Below are 17971 nucleotides of genomic sequence, written 5' to 3'. Positions count from 1 at the left end.
TATTTTGTGTAGTTATATGATTATGCAATCCAGTATCATGGACTCGCTCTCTCGTTTCATACAAACGTATCTGCTGTTTTGTGACTATTGTTTTGTACACTGTTGGACACAAACAGTTTCGATTTAATTTGAAACAGTTTAATCTGAAATCAATATCTATCTCCATTATTATTTATGTGGTGAAATGCAGTGCAATGAATGTGGTATGACTGTATACCGTATCTCTTAAATGTCCTTAAATGTCCGAGCAACTACTTTCTCCAATTATCTTTGTGATTAAAGACCTAATAAAATATTTCAACTATTTCGTGTCTAATTTTTTTACTTATGTGGCAAGTAGCCGTGTAATAAGTGCAATGATGTACATCCAGCCGGTTGTTATGAGACCTTATCACCCAGTCGGGGGTTTATTCAGAGATAACAACCCACTGTATGTACATTATCCCTTACAAAAACAATGTACTGTATATATATATATATATATATATATATATATATATATATATAGTATATATATAATTTTTGTCACATGTGGATTTTCTTTTTTGCAAGTTAAAGGTCTCACAGGGTGTACAAATTTGGTGCTCAGACCCACACACCTAAACAAAGGAAGTAGCATTGGGCTATTTTTGACTGGGCACTGGCTAGTTTTGTTGTGCGGACCTGGCATATCCTGTGAATATAAATATTTGATCTGTGTAGCATTAAAAGTCTAAGCAAATGGTATGTGAAATCTCTCTAAAATCGAACCAAATTTAACCAAAATATCATGAGATATTAAACATGGGGTCAGGGGCTGCGGGTCATCCCATTCACCACTGTGTACGTAAGCTTGTGTCTAACTGCCTGTGGCGTGTTTGTGTTGTGTGAATGTAATAGTTATGCTGTTTCCTGCAGCTGTTATAGGCTCTAATGAGACAGAGCAGATTAACACTTCAAAACTGACCATGTCTCTCGCTTTCACTTTCTCATTTTACCCATCTATAATTCTCTATCCTTGAATCGATTGCTCTCTTCATCTTTCTCTTTCTTTTTCTTAACTTATTGTCAAAAATAAGCACTTGCCAAGCACCAAATGGCTTCGACAGGTAAATAAACTTAGATTTTGTCATTTAGGGGCTGTTTACACGACACCATTTTCAACTAAAAACGTAAAACTTTTTACGCGTTTTGGCCGTTCATTTACACGACATTGGCGTTTTGGGAGACTGAAAACGCAAACTTTCAAAAACAGGTTTCAAAATGCACGTTTTTGAATTCAGTCTTCTTGTAAACAATAAAAACTTGAATCTGTGAAAATGATGACGTCATGCGTATTTTGTGTTCAATCTATAGTGTTTCAGCGCCATCTAATGGCCTGGCAGCAAAATACAGCATTTTTTGTCGTTTTTGTGAATCCGTGTGAATGGGGATCGTTTTGACAATGATGTCATCTGTACGGGGAAAACTCAAAAGGAACAAAGTCACCGTTTTAAGCATAGCGTTGTCGTGTAAACATACCCTTTAGCCAGTTTAACCCTATTAGATTAGATGGAAGTCAAACTGCAAGAATGACCTACATGGATGTACCATATTGTTCAAAATAAAAAATGTTTTTTTCTTGGAAATACATCTGAAAAAATAGGGTCGTTTTGTATTCAGGGTCTAAACGTTTCCATGTCAACAATACACCCACAACAAAAGGCCAAATACATGTAAATACGAGTCAAACAACTCTCATTAAGTAGCCAAGAAATTCAGTGTCAGACTATAATGTTAGAAGATGGCCATCCCAAAAAGACAAAGAAAAGCTTACCGCCTGGAAGGAACTGACAGGCAAGTGTGTCAGTATGTAGCCGAAAAAGAAAAAAAATCCAGCTGAAGGCACTTAAAATCGCCAAAGAGCTGAACATACCCACCCATCATTTCTTATTTCAGCTATGTACTGAGTCTGACGTACTTGCCTGTCAATATCCTTGAGGCGGCCTCTTTGATGTGGCGTAGGAATGATGAAGTGTAATGGATTAGCAATTGCCCTCTGACTTCAGGGAGAAACTGCTGTCTTTGCAACACTATTTGAAGGAAAAAAAAACATTTATATCCAATCTAGTTTAGATAGGTTACAGATAATGCGGATCAAACACCTTTTTGAAACGCCTGAATCTGTCACTATACATAAAAAGGTGTGAAATTTTACTAAATGAGAACCTCAGGTTATTTTATGGCAGCTGTATCATAAAGTGCTTAAAATATGAAACATTTGAAATTATTTTCATCAAGTAACATTTTCAGGTGCTGTTTAGCACCAATACGCAAGGAAAAAACAATTAAATAATTATAAAATTCTAGCCTATATTTTCTATTTCTATATAATACATCATTTATATATATATATATATATATATACTGTATATATATATACTGTATATATATATATATATATATATATATATATATATATATATATATATATATATACACACATATGCACTTATTGCACAATATAAATTCAATATAAATTCATATAAATTATTTCAAAACCTAGCGAGCTGTCCACAGCACTTTTTAGACATAGGGCCCTATTTTAACGATCAGAAATGCAAGTGTAAAAGCGCAAAGCGCAAGTAACTTGTGGGCGGGTCCCGGCGCTGTTGCTATTTTCCCAGCAGGATAAATGCCTCTTGCACCTGGCGCAAATCTAAAAGGGGTTGGTCTGATGTAACTTCGTTATTCATAGGTGTGGTTTGGGCGTAACGTGAAATAAACAAATCAGAGCGTCATCCAACGTACCCTTTAAGAGCAGGTGCGCATGTTGCATGACAGATTCTAATTTTAACGGCGGGTTTACCAGGCGTGCGCCAGAAGCGTTCACAGCCGATGAGGCCGACGTTCTTGTCAGGGCAGTGAAAGACAGAAGTGACGTTGTATGGGGATGGGAGAAACCCTCGCACATCATCGTCGGTTAAACATTATATACGCATGTTTCTTGCCACTATCAAACAGGTCTTAGACTTCAGTACTACAATTAGCCTTAAAAAAATGAATGGGTAATAAGGTTTTTTTCATAATCATAAAGCACAATGATTTCCCTCATGTTTAATATTTTTCCTTGTTATAATGTATGATTTGCAAACATAAAAACTGCTGCATCTGTGTTGATGAGAGAATCAAAGTGTATGCTCATTGTGCACCCGCTACATTATGGCCAAGCATGTGCGCTTAAAATAGCATTATGAACAACGTGCAACGCGCCACTGACTTTAGACCAGGTTTTTTCTGGTCAGTGGCGCAGTTGTTTTCTGGAAGTGTAAAATAGCACCAGGGAATGTTTGCACCGAAACACGCCTCCTTTTTGCACCGATCCGCCCAGGGAGCGCAAGTTCATTTCCTAGTTTACCGACGTGCGTCATTTGAGGAAAAAATCCCGCTTTGCGCGCGTGCAAAATAGGAATGACACATGCGTTTCTGTATAAAGTAATTTGCGCCGGGTGCAAGATAGAGCCCATAGTCTGTGATGCCTAAAATGCGCATCTCAAAATGTTTTTTAAACACAGCCACTCTCTCATATTTCTCTCCCCCTTATGTTTTCCTTCAGTTATTCCTTCTTTCATCTCATTCAGAGTCTGTCCAGTGGGACGGTCTGATGATTAAGTTGTCAGATACAGATACAGATGTCATTTGTCACACCGTTTTATAACAGTGTATTTACACACACATAATCCCATAAACACGACTGCTTTAAGAACATCTAACCAATGGCTGCTTCAAAATGACATAGGCTACATCCACATACACACATAAAACTGGATGACTCTCCTTGCCACACAGTGCCCTGGCATTTTAAGAGCACAAATGTCAAAATGCCAGTTAACAATGTACAGTACTCTGAATCTGTGTGCACTGTGACTGTGGGCTATATCTTTTGTTTGGCCGGGGATTAGGTGGAAATTAATACAGGAAACCCAGGGTTGTGGAAATTTCAGAATGAAAAATTATCCCTCGATCCATCTATCAAAATATATTTGTTTGAACTTTCAAACAAGGCTCCGTCAAGCCATTGATTAAAATTGTCTTGAAAATCTTTGCTTTTCTACGTAAAAATACAATTTCAAATAATTCTGTTTGCTACAATTCAAATGAAATAAAAATCAAGGAACTCAATTAGAAAGTAAAAGTCCTTAAATGCACAAAAAAAGACAATTTACCACTACCCTGCTTTATGTAGAACTCATAAGTAGACTTGTACAATTTTCAACTTGTAAAATCTGCAGGACTGCAGTACAACAGCTGGAATAATCAATAAGCCAAATATTTCATAAACAAACATGCAAGGATCAAGGGATTTGTAGAACTTTGTGATTGACGAGTGCTCTAGCTCTGTGGAAATCTGTTTATCAGTTAACGCCAGCGCTCCTGATCCTCGGAAGAATCCAATGGGAGTAAAGAAACTACAAGCCTGCAAGGAGCTCCAACTTTAGTTCTGTGTTTCTCTTACAAACTGTGACACTGAAATTAGGGTGGAGTTTGCCTCTGGCTCTGAGATGTAGATCATCTATTTTCTCATTCCCTTTTACTTTTTTCTTTTCTCTCTTTTCCAGAGCAATCCATTCTGCCTTGCTTCTGGGTTGTGTTCAAGGGCATTGCAGCATGGTGTTTCTCAGCCTTGTCTCCTTCTATGAGATCTGGCCAAGACTTCTTAACATCCCATGATACCACTGAAACACAACCATTAGACCCAGAAGGCACTGAACTGATATTTACCCCACGAGATGAGTTTCAATCTAGATGATCTACTGTGTGACAGTGAGACCACACAATTCTGTGTAGAGAATAAAAAGTTGTGTTTCCACAAGCAGATCTATGATGTTAACAGTTTGGCAGTACAGGGAGAGTTTGGCAGTCCATTCATCTTTCACTGATATGTTTCTGAGCATAGTCAAATACTGTTTGGAGCAAATAATAAAAATTCACAGAGCTGTATTTAGTAAACAGTTCCAAAAGGGCTCAGAAAGTGCGATGAATCCCAGTCCAGCACAGTGAGGTAACCCTGCATTCCAACCTTGTTCCACACTCATATTCCAGAATGCTGAGATAATGTTCTAATTATACGTTCTGGAATTTTTTTTAAGATCCGAAGGAAATCAAGACATCGGAGTTCTCGAATGTGAGTTGAGCTGAAAGACTAAGGCAGCCACAATCCTGTCTACAGCACAGGGCACGACACACCCCCTATCCCTTCATCATTTCATTACAGGAGTGTTATTAAAATCCACTTAAAGGCGCGCACAGCTTTGCTTTATGGAAAGTATGCAACAGGCCAACAGGCCCCTGAAAGTCTGACCCTCAACATCTGCTTTGAATCTGGTTAAAATATACACTGGCCTGTTACAATCGGTCACTGTGCTTGCCTAACGTCTTTTATACCAGGACAGATGGACAGTTTTCTGTTTTACTGAGCATCTTATGCAGATGTGCTGATTTTTCAATTTCAATAACCTTTGCTCAGGTGCAGGAGACATGTTAAAGATAGCTTTGAGGCTTCCCTCTCATGTCAAGCAAAAGCTTGTCAGCAAACAACAAAGCACTCACTCTATGATCTGCAGCTTAGTTGTTGTCAATGTCAGAACGGCAAATCTATGGGATTTCTAGGGCAATAAACCTGAACAAACACTGTTGAAAAAAACATAGCTGGTATACTGATCTTTGATGGTTTAAGTTGCTGGTCTAACAGCCTGGACAAGACGGTGTGCTGCTGGGTGGCCTGATTAAAAAGTGCCCCAAACCCCTCTAATTCAGCCAACAAAACTGCCTGACCAGGATGGGAGACCAAATCAGACCAGCTTAGGTTGTTTTAAGATGTTTTTTTTTTTTTTTCAACAGGGAATATAGTCATGACAAGCTACGGGCAGCATGCATCATCTCCAGAAAGGGAAAAATTGAGTCAAAGGCTATAGTGAAAAGCAAAAAGAAGCCTCATTAAACATTACACACACTACAAAAAGCGGTCAATCAATACAATAATTAATAAATAACCAGGAAACCAAACAGTCAAACATCTGCCAGACAGGATATTACAATCATTATAATCATCATTCACACTGACTCAAAGGGATCAGGCTTTGAGGCTAAAATCTAAAGAGAGAGAATTGTGAATGAAAGACACACGAAAAGATGGAGAAGAGGAGAAGATGAGAAGTGTATCTGGGGATTTTCTTTTTGATGACATCCTCCATCGGCTGCTTTTTGCACACTGATATCATAGTGGCATCAAAATGATGTCACAGAGCAAAATACTTAGCATCAAGCATGCCACTCCATCAGGCACATACAATTCAAAAATATCTTACATGCATGGCATTCCTGTTCTGACAAGGCACTATACTAACGCAATTGAAATCAAGATTTTAAATAAAAAAAATGCAAAAATTCTAAAATGGTTCTTCTTAACAGGGATATTTTAGGAGTGACTCATCAGGACAAGAACCCAAACACATTTGACAGTAAATATGAGACTATGACTTACAAGATTTCGTCGTTCTGGAACTCCAGAACACCATGGGAGTCTTCAAAGTCCTCTCCTCCTCCACGGGCAGTTCCCTCAACGGTTTTATACGGCACCGACACCACCCCACGGGCGCCAGACGTGCGCAGGACCTTCACTTCCATGACGCCCACACTCTCACTAACGTGGGCGACTGGCTCTTCGAATGTGAAGATTCCAGCATGGTCATCGTCAAAGATGGTGACGCTTGCTGTGGAGGGCACACCGAGTGTTGCGATGGTGTCCACGTGATTGGCCTCTGTAGTCTCTGGCTCATCAGCCTCATGAAGCACACGGACATTGCTGATGTGGATAAGGAAGTTCTCGTCCTCTTCAAAGATGTCATCGTCAATAATTCCAACTCGGATCTCCTTCTGCGTCTCACCTGGCTTGAAAACGACAGTGCCTTCGGTGAATTCGTAGTCTGAGCCAGCATTCGCGGTTCCATCTTCCGTACGGAATTCCACCGACACGGTCTGGTTGAGATCGCCTCCCCGCCTAACCACATTGACCGCCACAGTTCCGCAGTTTTCCAGGCACTGGTAAGAGGCAGGGTCAAAAAAGATCTTAGAAATGGGGTCATTCTCTCCAGTGTCACTGCGCACCTCTTGCATGCTCACTGCTTTACGAGCCTGGTCCGCCGCATGCTTCTTTAGAATGTTACCTGCTCCGGTCATCAAGCGGGTCGCCTGGCATCGGTAGAACGCACGGCTCTTCTGCTGCTGGCTGAGCACCTGGTAATTAGCAAGTTCAATCAACTGCTCCACTTCTTTATCGGGATGTTTCTGCTTCAGTTCCTTCAGGATCTTTGCCATCTCACGCCTAGCTTCCTCCTCATCTAGGTCTTTGTCCTCCAGTTCCAAAGCCAGAGTTCCATCCAAGAAGTCCACTGCGTGAGAGTTCAGCATCTTCCCATCCATTTCGATATCCACCTTGGATGGCAGAGGACGGTCCCCCTCCGTCTCTATGATCATGCCGCGGTGCTTGCCAGCTCGGTAGCGCTTGTAAACATACTTGTAAAACAGGAGCCGGCGGTCAGCAATCCAAGCGAAGACCACACAAATCGGAAAGAAGAAAAGAGTGAGGAGACCCTCCCACACCTGGACGATGCCCGGTGAGATTACAGCCAAGATCAGGTACAGCCACAAGTAGGCGAAGATGCTCCAAGTGGCGGTGACGAAGAAAACTCGCAGGTGTTTCACTTTGCGAAGCTCTCCGTCGGGCACCACGTAGACACAGATTCCAATAATGACGAACATGTTGAAAGCTGCACTGCCGACTATGGTGGAGGGTCCGAGGTCACCAGCTTCAAAGTTATGGCCGCACACTTCAATGACCGAGAGCAGAATCTCAGGGGCAGATGACCCCAGAGCCATGAGGGTGAGGTTGGACACAGTTTCATTCCAGATGCGTACAGTTGTCGTGGTCGTTTCACCATTTGGTTTCTTAATGGTGATCTCCTTCTCCTGAGAGGTGATTACCTCAATGGATGCCATGAAGCGGTCAGCAACAATGGAAACTCCCAGAAACATGTATACCAGTGCCACAAAGTAAACCGTGGCACGGGCTACCTTGTCCCCAAAGGAAGGGTTTGGAGGTTCCCACACTGGAAGGATGACTCCAGGTGCACATCTGACAGTCCCACCACAGGACAAAGACTTGTTGGCAGGAGAACTATGATCCTGGCTCTGGTCCGGAGCATGTTCTGCTGTCACATGGTGGACGTTAAAGAGCAGTATCACCAAGACGACAAGACACTGAAAGCTCAGGAAGAGGCGAGGGGAGGTCTCATGAAGCCTCATCGTTCTTTACTCTGTGACAAACTTCTGCTATAATAGAAAGAGAACAGGAGAAAGAAGAGAAAATGGAGAAAAATAAAACCACTGATCACCAACAAGCAACAACATACGTGGTGTCAAAAATGGCTGTTATATTATAAGGTGTCTGACACTGATTCAAGTCTGACATTTTAGGAACGTTTTAACAGTATTTGCTAAAAAGCCTGTTCCAGAATTGTTAGGTAAAAAAATATTCTGGAGAATCTGGACTTGATTATTCATTTGTCAAATTTGTTTATCAATTTAATCTCCAGGTTCATTTCTACAAAATGCATGAACAAGTCCAGATGCTCCCTTAAGCCTAGTGCTGAATGACAATCCATTCTGCAAGCTGTTTCTGTTAGTTCAGAGCGCAGATTAAATAAAATAATAATAATAATCTAGTGAAGTTTAGGTTGGGACGCTGGTGCTTGACTACAAGCAAGCAGACCTAAATTCAAACGATCCCTGCAAAATCCATTTTCAGAAAAAGGGTGGCAATCAACCTTTGAGGCAAGAAGATGAAACACTTGCTCATGGTGCAAAACACATGCATGGTCATTGGACACACACCCACAGTGTCACACACTAATATCTGCAGTCATCAATGGGGAGAGTGAACAGCAAAATCTTGCAGACCTTACTCACACATTCATATGAAATAAACCACTTAATTATTTAATCAATGCATTTCAGTAGCTTTAAGTATCGTTTAACCTCGGTTTACTGATCTGAAATGCAAAAGAACCGAATACAGAGCGCTTTAATTCAGCACTGCGCTCAGATCTCGTTCACTCTCATTCATATACCGCAACCTACTGCTCTCATTCAGCACCTCTACACTATCCACTGATGAAACATCTGTTATCCCACATCCCAGGCGTCGAAGACATGCCTAATTTCTTATCAGGGATAACAATTCCTTATTGCTCGGACAAAACGGTTGCCTCAATGGCTTTTTTCCCCCCCCGCCATGTGCTCAAAAGCGCAGAGACTATCGAGACCGGATCATGTTTAATACAACTTTCACGTGCACATCAGAATCCCGTAAAACGAGGTGCAGGCGAACAGCCGGTTAAATCATCATCCGCGTGCCACTGCGGACCGCGCCGGACGGGCACGAGAGCGCACCTCTGTATCAAATGGGTCACTCTCCGTAAACATGAATGTTACTCGGTTTGTCTCTAGCCCCCTATTAACCCTCGTGCAACGATACAGATACCATTAATCTCCATGCAATCACATCATATAAATATAGGCTAAGGTGCTCTTACCGTAACGGTACTCCGTAAAGATGCAAGTCTGAGGGAAAGCGGTAGGAGTGTTAACGACAGTGCGTGTCGGAAGCAGTCAGTAGTATCCCAGCTCGCATTAGTTTAGGTTTTTATATATGATGTGGAGAAAAGATTAGAGACCCACGCGAGTATTATGCACTCTCCGATTTCCATACACGCGTTTGTTTTTCCCCAAACAGACCCGTAGCGATCAAATATCTGATGCTTTATCAGCAAATCTATGAGAGCTGAAATGTGCGTGCGAGTTCTTCCTCATTCTTCCCTCTCTCGGCTGGTTCAGTCTGTGTGTGACTGTGCGTGAGTGAGTGTGTGAGCGAGCGTGTGTGCGCGTGCAGCGGATCCTCGCGCTCTGACTGGGATACGCGCAACGTTCAAGAAGAGATGAGAGCGGAGATTCTGTTTTAACGTTTGTGTTGTTCTTCCCTCCCTTTGTTTCATTCTCTCATATACATTTATGACCGCAAATGTGTCCGTTTTGCTGGTGATTATGATTAATGAATGAATATCATCCACAAACAAGGACTGTGACCACGTGATACAATACCGGTTCACACGCATCACACACTCGACATCTTGTTCATTCTCTACTGCAACCTCTCAAGTCGTAGGCCTAGGCTGCTACACCATTCCACGATTAACCTTTTTTGTCTGTAGCCAACAGAGAAATCCAATTCATTTTGCGAATCGGTTCCAGTTTGTTTAATCTGTAATATTTCTATTAAAATAACCATTTCATATATATTAATTATATTTGAATCCAACATTTTAAGCCCAACGAGGCTACAGCCAAAATACTTTTACTATCCGCTCACCGTTTTTCAAATTAGCCTACGAAAAAGATTTTTTTTTTCGTATTTCGTATACAATTTAGAAACGATTAGTGAACCATTAAGCGAATCAGTTGAGTCTGATTTGTGAACGGATAATTTAGGCCAAATTTTAAACCTGGAAAAGATCAGACTCAAAAGAATGAGTCGTTAAATCGGAAAAAGCGAATGAATAGTCTATATTTTAATTTAAAATAAAAAATTAACTTAACATTTTTATATAGCTTATGAAACGGGCAGATTTGCACACTGGTCTTCTTTTTTTGTTGCGCCACTGTCAGAAGCTGCAGTCCGTAGCTTTTTTGGGGTTAAAAATGATCCAAAATACATTTGAGAAAATACATAACCAGCCAGTGTTCAAAACTCTGCTTGCCGTAGCTCGATTTAAAACGGTAAGCTTGTTGTAATAATGTTTTTGATTTCAGTGGTACTGGTGGATTTCCGCGGGAGATTCGAGCATGTCTTTTCATTATGTCACTTCTGTATACACATCTGTACACAAAGGAGTCATCTTGGCTAGTATAAGCTATATTGCGAGTGAGGATGGTGGAGGTGGAGTGAGATTTATAGCCTTTTCTCACAGCACTTGATATAATTAAACTTATCAGAAAGGATCCAGAATGGTTCAAATGAGTGACAACAGATTCACCCGCTGTAAAATGCAAAAGACTTTGTTCGGACTTCGGAGTGGCTATACAGAAAAAAAAGAGACTGCAACTGGACCCATGCGAAAACAAGGATACGTATCGGATGGACGCAATGCTGACGATGTTAACATTAACAATTTGAGAACAAAATATAATTTGCACGGTTTTGCGAGATATGAAAAATTATAAGCGAGATTTAATCAGCGCGATGTGCAATGTCAGAACCAGAACAAATGTTTCTTACTAGTTCAAATGACTTTTTCTGGCGAAAATTCTTATGTTGGTCATACTTAATCGGTGAATCTGAATGCCAGTATCCACATCGGCGTGGTGACTGACAGCCTCACACTCTTCTCAAACATTGTGTTCATCTACAAAGGCAGCAAATACACCTTTTACCGCCGCGGCAAAACTGCGGCGGTAAAAAACACATTCTGGTTGTCTACCTACTGTACGCAGTGCGGTGTCGAGGCACAACTCACGTAAAGTTGATAAATTTTAAGTTGATAAAATGACTGCAATTGCAGATTTCAAACAGAGATGGCGACAGAGGAAAAAACACCGGACTTCAGCTTAAAATATTAACGTTGCAAGTAGCATTGCAGGTTCAAAAGAAACAAATTAATAAACAGTGTGAAGTTCCCATGACTTTGATTTTTATACAGTATAGTACAAGCTATATTCTATTCCCCTACACCTATTACAGAAAACTTTCTGCATTTTTACATTATCAAATAAGCATAATTTAGTATGTTTTTTAAATCATTTACCTTGCGGTGGATGCTGGCTGGTCGCCATAAGGTGATCTCAGATTTTACTATCCTTGTGGCGACCTGCAGGCCTACACACACACACACACAAGCAGATGCTTTAATCTCTAATTTACATCTTAATTGCATCGTTTCATTAAAAACTAAGCAGATTCCTTTGATCTTCATCCTTTCTAAACAAAGCTATCTAACTCTTTAAATTATTCCATGCCATTCCTAAAAAAAAACACATCCAACTTCATGTTACCTTTATCACATGTTTTTTATTTTACTTATTTTTTATATTAAATGTGTGATCTAGAAACAAAATAGCAGGTCATTAAATATCGGATAAAAAAAGTGTAGCATTTTTACAGTAATCTGTCTACAGCGCTACTTTTTTGGTTTGGCTGCAGTAACACATTGTGCCAATAGAGGCACCATATTAGATATGAGCAGCATGAAACTGCAGCACAGGTAAGTGTGGTCTTTCTTTAACGAATTTCTCATCTAATATTTTTTCTTACTCTAACACACTATATTAATGTAATTAATTGTATCTTGTAGAATCAGACTTGTGCAAATATTTGCTTGTGATCTTTTGTTTGAAACAATGTTTTATAAGGTCACATCTGACACCCATCAGAGCTCAGTGACAGTGATGCGATCTAAACTACACACTGCCACACACATGCAAAAGTTGAATTTCTTATTCTGTCCTTGCAGCTCCTTCATGGATGGAGTAGGGGACGTCGAGTTTTGCCACTAATGTAAAAATAAAGTTATAGTAGTTGTTTTTTCCCTCAATAAATCTAAAAGGTGAGTTAAAAAAGAAGCAGCAGCTGTTTTGCCTTTGCTCAGGTGCGGTACAGCATGGCCTAGTTCTTGTTCATTTTGGCCAGAGGGAGATGCATGTGCCTCTCTCTCTCTCTCTCTCTCTCTCTCTCTCTCTCTCTCTCTACTCATCCCTCATTCACCCTCACAGTCTTTCTCTTCCTCCATCGATCCAGCAGTTTATTGCCAGTTTAAGAAAACCTGATATGAAGAGTTTAGATGCAAAAGCCTCTAAGTGCCATTTGAAATTTTCTTCTATAATGATCATTTTTATCAAGCTTATATATTCAAGTTCAGTAATTTCACTTAAATGACAATTAATAGGTAATCTTCATTGCAATTTAAGTGAAATTACTGAACTTAAACATACAAGCTTGATAAAAATGATAATTCTACTGTAGAAGAAAATTTCAAATGGCACTTAGAGGCTTTTGCATCTGAACTCTTCATATGTAAAAATAGTCAAAGTCAGTTTAAATGTCTCTTTCACACAGACAAACACAAAAAACATAATAGATGGTATTCTATAAGAATGGTAATTACACTACCTTATGCCTTAACACAAACCTGTTGATATTACTAGATATATCTGAAGTAAAACATGATTTATTGAGCTATAGTACAGAGCACTTCAGATGTCCTCTAAATTAAGTTTGACATTTCACCAGTGGCGTAACTTTGCTATAAAAACGGAACGAATATAGAGTCTCCATAACGGATTAAAGCGTGTGTCCGTTTGAAGACTGTGCACGGCAGCGCAATCCATGAGAACACTGTATCCATGCCACTGATCGCAGCGGCAACGAGCACTTTGATCACTTGCTTTCAAAAACAACACATTTCAGCGCTAGATTGCCTCTTGTTTAACAAACGAATTAAATGAATGCTCTGTTAGTTAACTAGAGATGTTTTATTTATTTGTATCATTTACATCCATGCCGTTTCAAAAGTGGTGGGGACATGTCCCACCCATAAATTACACCAATGCATTTCACTACATTTCTGATGACATTTTTACAAATTTGCCACTTTCAGGGGAGATCACACTACACTTTTCATTCCAGTGGTGCGAGACCAGAAACATATGGTCATACTGAAGAAATTTCAGTGCATTCCAAAGTTTCATTCCATTTCTGATTTGTGAATTCGTACTTGAAGACATGTGACCATTAGAAGTTCAATACGGCATCTCTTAGTTGAAAGAAAATAAAATTCAAGTTTAAGGTTGCCCTTATAATGTTCGTATGTTTTTTAGATCAAAAATAGTCATAATTTAGTTAAAAGGTATTTTTCCTAGACTGATTTTAGCCACTGATTGGAACACTCTTTTTGAAGGGGCGTGTCTGCTGTGGGATTCAGTGTAACCGGCCACTGCTGTGATTGGCTGACATGCTTGCATATGAAATAGCTACATATTACATGTGAAACTCTCGCGAATACTTTTACTACAGCTATTATACGTTTTTACAGCTATCGAGATTAACGAATCGTGAGAAGTTTTTAAAGTATTTAGATCTTTTCCCATCACATAAAATGTTGCCGTGATGAGCATTGAGCAAGCAGACGACAGTCTGTTGATCGCGAGAATGAAGATCTTATCACTGTAATGCAGTTTCTGCACTCTCTCTAATGCTTTCACCAATGCAAACACGATGATGTACAGTGTAACGTGCGTCATTGATTTCATAACGAGTTGTCCAGATAAACTCGCGCTGTGTGGAAAGATTGTTCTTTGATCGCTTTCTATATAATATGTTCACAATTTAAATGAGATTATTTTCATCCTACTAAAAGAAACAATGTGCAGTTGATATTTTAGTCACTGGCTTGACTTACTTATGCATAAACAGTATTGAACGATGTTGAGAGAGAGATTAACTGAAGAACTATTAGGCTAAATTACACATCAGAAATTGTTGCTTGGTAGCTCGATCGATTTATTTTCAGAGTTCATCGAGGCCAGTTCTGTATTGAGGAAACGGTAGTCAGCGAAATGTTTGGACCAAACAAAACTTTGGGAAGCTGTGTCGGCTGAAACCCATTGTTTCTTCAGAGGCTCGGATGAAGGAACCAAAAAAAATTTTGTGGTAATTTGTACATTTGAACACTGATCAACTGCCATGCTTTGCTCGTTTGCAATCCATGATAACTCTCGAGGAAAAACTCAAATCTTGTTTGTACTTCCTAGCTCATTTTCTCATGGGCGAGCCAAATTCTCTGGGTGGGCAAAGCAGAGAAAGGGAAGGTTACCTTTCCTCGGTATGACATCATACAGAGGAGATTCAAGGTCAACCCGTCAACCAGCTTTCATTTTCTCAAAGGCAGACAGAGAAAGATAGCAAAAGCTCGGTTTACAGGCTAGGGGAACTCATTAATGTTAAAACACCTCAGAAAGTGAAAATTTCATGTCAGAGGACCTTTAAAAGCGCAATATTGTGTTCCAATTAAGTGGAGCAGATTGTAGCCTATATTTTTACAGTTTGGATCTATTATTATTTGTTACATGTTGAATTTATGTTTTAAAAAATTCTGTAATTGTATAATTCTGTTTTTGACCCCACAGTGATCTTTGCAAAAAGCTTACTCATGGGCCGTGTGTCCACCAAAGCGTTTCCCACGCAATTAAACGGGGTGGGGCTATGTTCAGAAATATTTCCGGTCTCTCTGATAACATCTTAACTCTCAGCTGTCTTCTTCACTCTCCTTCTCTTACCTTTTCCACAGAGCAGTTCTTTATCACTTCATCTGACTCAGAGCTAATGTGACACAAAACCTGTTTTTCTTCTGACTGTTGGTGAAATGTTAACTGTGAAAATGGTTTGTTTGTGTACACGTGCATCGTCTTTTCCTCATGGATGCTAAAACATATATAACACTAGTATTATGTCTGGCTGGTATTGTTAGACATTTACATTTATGTAAATATGCTCCTTAAACAACAAAAAAATTATTAAACCAAGAAATTCTAATATATTAGAGAGAGACCTTGCCATGGGAGAATGATAATTCGGTTATACTTTTGTATGCTATTTGCCTCTCTCTCTAGAAATACCCCAGTCACTCGTACACAAAGCACTGCAAAATTTTCTGACACTCTCTTGACAGGACGGTGTTGGATTCCTCTTTTCGGATCATTTGAAAGGTCTAACGGTTTAATGTCAATCAAAGGTGTCTGTTTTACAACATAGAAGCTCCAGCAGCAGTAATATTATGTGTTTGGAGAGTGCAAATGAGAATATACGCAAAATCAAATGCACTACATAAGAATGAACATAAAATTTCAATTTGTTCTTCACATCAAGCAATTGTTCCATATTGAGTGGAAACCGCCAAACATTGAGCTTATAAACTCCTGTTGTTTTCTACTGTAAAATAACAATGCATGTTTTGGGGAGTACATGATGCTAGAATATCCCTACATTTGCTAGTGAGTCTGTTAGTGTGTGTTTGAGGTTCAGTGGGTCTGGTTTCGCCTTCAGGGTCAATGTGTGCTGCTCTTTTTAAGACCAAACCGAGTCGGCAGGGCAGAGCGCCAGAGGTCATGACAGCAGTCACCACACTGGACTCTGCTTATTTCAGACACATTCACATGCTTCTCGGTATATCTGTGTGATGTGTGAATAATCATAACATGGATTCTTTTCCATCACAAATTATATTCTTATTCCCTAATTATCCCCACCATCCCAATGACCAAAAATCAGAAAGATTACAGCACACGCTAGCACCTACAAAGATGCGCCTGCTGTACACCTGCTGCTGTTCAAACATTTGGGGTCAATACGATTTGGATTTTTTTTTTTGTCTGTTTTACCAAAGCTCATTTTTAAATCAAAAATAGAAAAGTAATATTGTGAAATCAAATCCTTCAGTGATCCATCAGAAATCATTGTAATATGCTGGTTTGGTCCTTACAAGAAACATTTGTAATTATTATTGTCAATGCAGAAAACAGATGTGCTGCTGGTAACACTTTACAATAAGGTTCATTAGTTAACATTAGTTAACTACATTAGTTAGCATGAACAGCACTTATACAGCATTTTTTAATCTTTGTAAACGTTAATTTCAATATTAAAATCTTGTTAACATTAGTTAATGCGCTGTGAACAAACATGAACAAACAATGAACAGCTTTATTATCATTAACTAACATCAACGAAGATTAACAAATACTGTAACAAATGTATTGCTCATGGTTAGTTCATGTTAGTTAATACATTAACTAATGTTAAATAATGAACCTTATTGTAAAGTGTTACCATTATTCTTTGATGAATAAAACGTTTAGTGAAATATGAGAAAAGGCCTGATTTCACAGAAAGGTCTTTGATTATTACTTGGTTAAATTAGGATGTTTAAGTAGACTTCATAAATGAGCCCAACTGGTGTGCATCTTGAGACTAAACATGGCATTGACATTTTATAAAATAAGTCAGTGCAAGTAGCTTTCAGTTAAAACAGCTCAAACACGCAATTTAGTCTGGAGTCTAGACTATAGGCTTACGGTCTGTGAAACTGCAGGCAAAAATACTTCGGGACATTTTTTTCCAGACAGTGATATTATATATTGGTGTGCACAAATTGCATCTGTTTTCATACATATATTTGAATGTTTTGCTTTAGAGCCAATTAGATAATGGAGGCCAACAGCTATGGACACGTCCCAGAACCAACTTAATTAGGCTATTTGCCATGTGATTCGCATCCAAACAGTTTATAAAACTTTCATTGCTGCCATTTCATTAAAACGTGACAGATTTTTTAAGTTAGCTGTGATAGTGCCAATACTTGAGTAGGAATTGAGTTTGTTCAAGCACGCCCAAAGACAAGCCAGAAACACAAACCAAACCGATCCAGCAGGAGTGTACTCAGCTGCAAGCAATTTGAGCTCCGATCAGCTGTGGAGTCATGGGATTTAGTATTACTCCAATTACTGGGTCATTGTGTGTGTGTGCCTAACATCTGTACTTGATCCCCTGCTGTGACTGTGAGGCTTTTTGCCAATATGTTCCATTAAGACTAACAGTAACGATTAATCACTGCTGATGTATTTGACCGCATACTGAGTCAGATCATCATAACTATGTGTAATGTCTTAAAAACTGCAAAGACCCCCAAGATGTCTTTGGAGTGTCAGAACACCCGGTTGAAACCTGAACAATACACCGGGCTGTTGTGATACGGTAGAAAGTGTTTCCTACTACCTTTAAATAACCCCCAAAAAATATTTCAGGCTAAATTATTAAACTTCAGTTCATTCGGTACATGTCCAACAAAAT

The 17971-nt window shown here is 39.4% G+C and overlaps 1 protein-coding gene across 3 annotated transcripts in view; it reads right to left on the bottom strand.

Moving 5' to 3' along the window:
* The window catches only part of slc8a1b (solute carrier family 8 member 1b), a 94918-nt gene extending 84930 nt beyond the window's left edge, over positions 1-9988 (bottom strand). Inside the window, exons 1-2 of one of the 3 annotated variants that reach the window (XM_039669679.2) lie at positions 9612-9988; positions 6503-8349 (exon numbers count right to left, since the gene is read on the bottom strand). In XM_039669679.2, the coding sequence (XP_039525613.2) occupies positions 6503-8322 (1820 nt within the window). In that variant the 5' untranslated portion in view covers positions 8323-8349; positions 9612-9988. The remainder of the gene's footprint in view (positions 1-6502; positions 8350-9611) is intronic. The other 2 variants (XM_039669689.2, XM_039669715.2) reach the window with 2 other exon arrangements.
* Positions 9989-17971: the final 7983 nt, after the last annotated feature.

The sequence above is a fragment of the Pimephales promelas genome, chromosome 15 (genome assembly GCF_988280905.1).
Source record: "Pimephales promelas chromosome 15, fPimPro1.hap1.1, whole genome shotgun sequence".
Classification (NCBI taxonomy): domain Eukaryota; kingdom Metazoa; phylum Chordata; class Actinopteri; order Cypriniformes; family Leuciscidae; genus Pimephales; species Pimephales promelas.
This window is presented reverse-complemented; position numbering and strand designations above follow the sequence as displayed.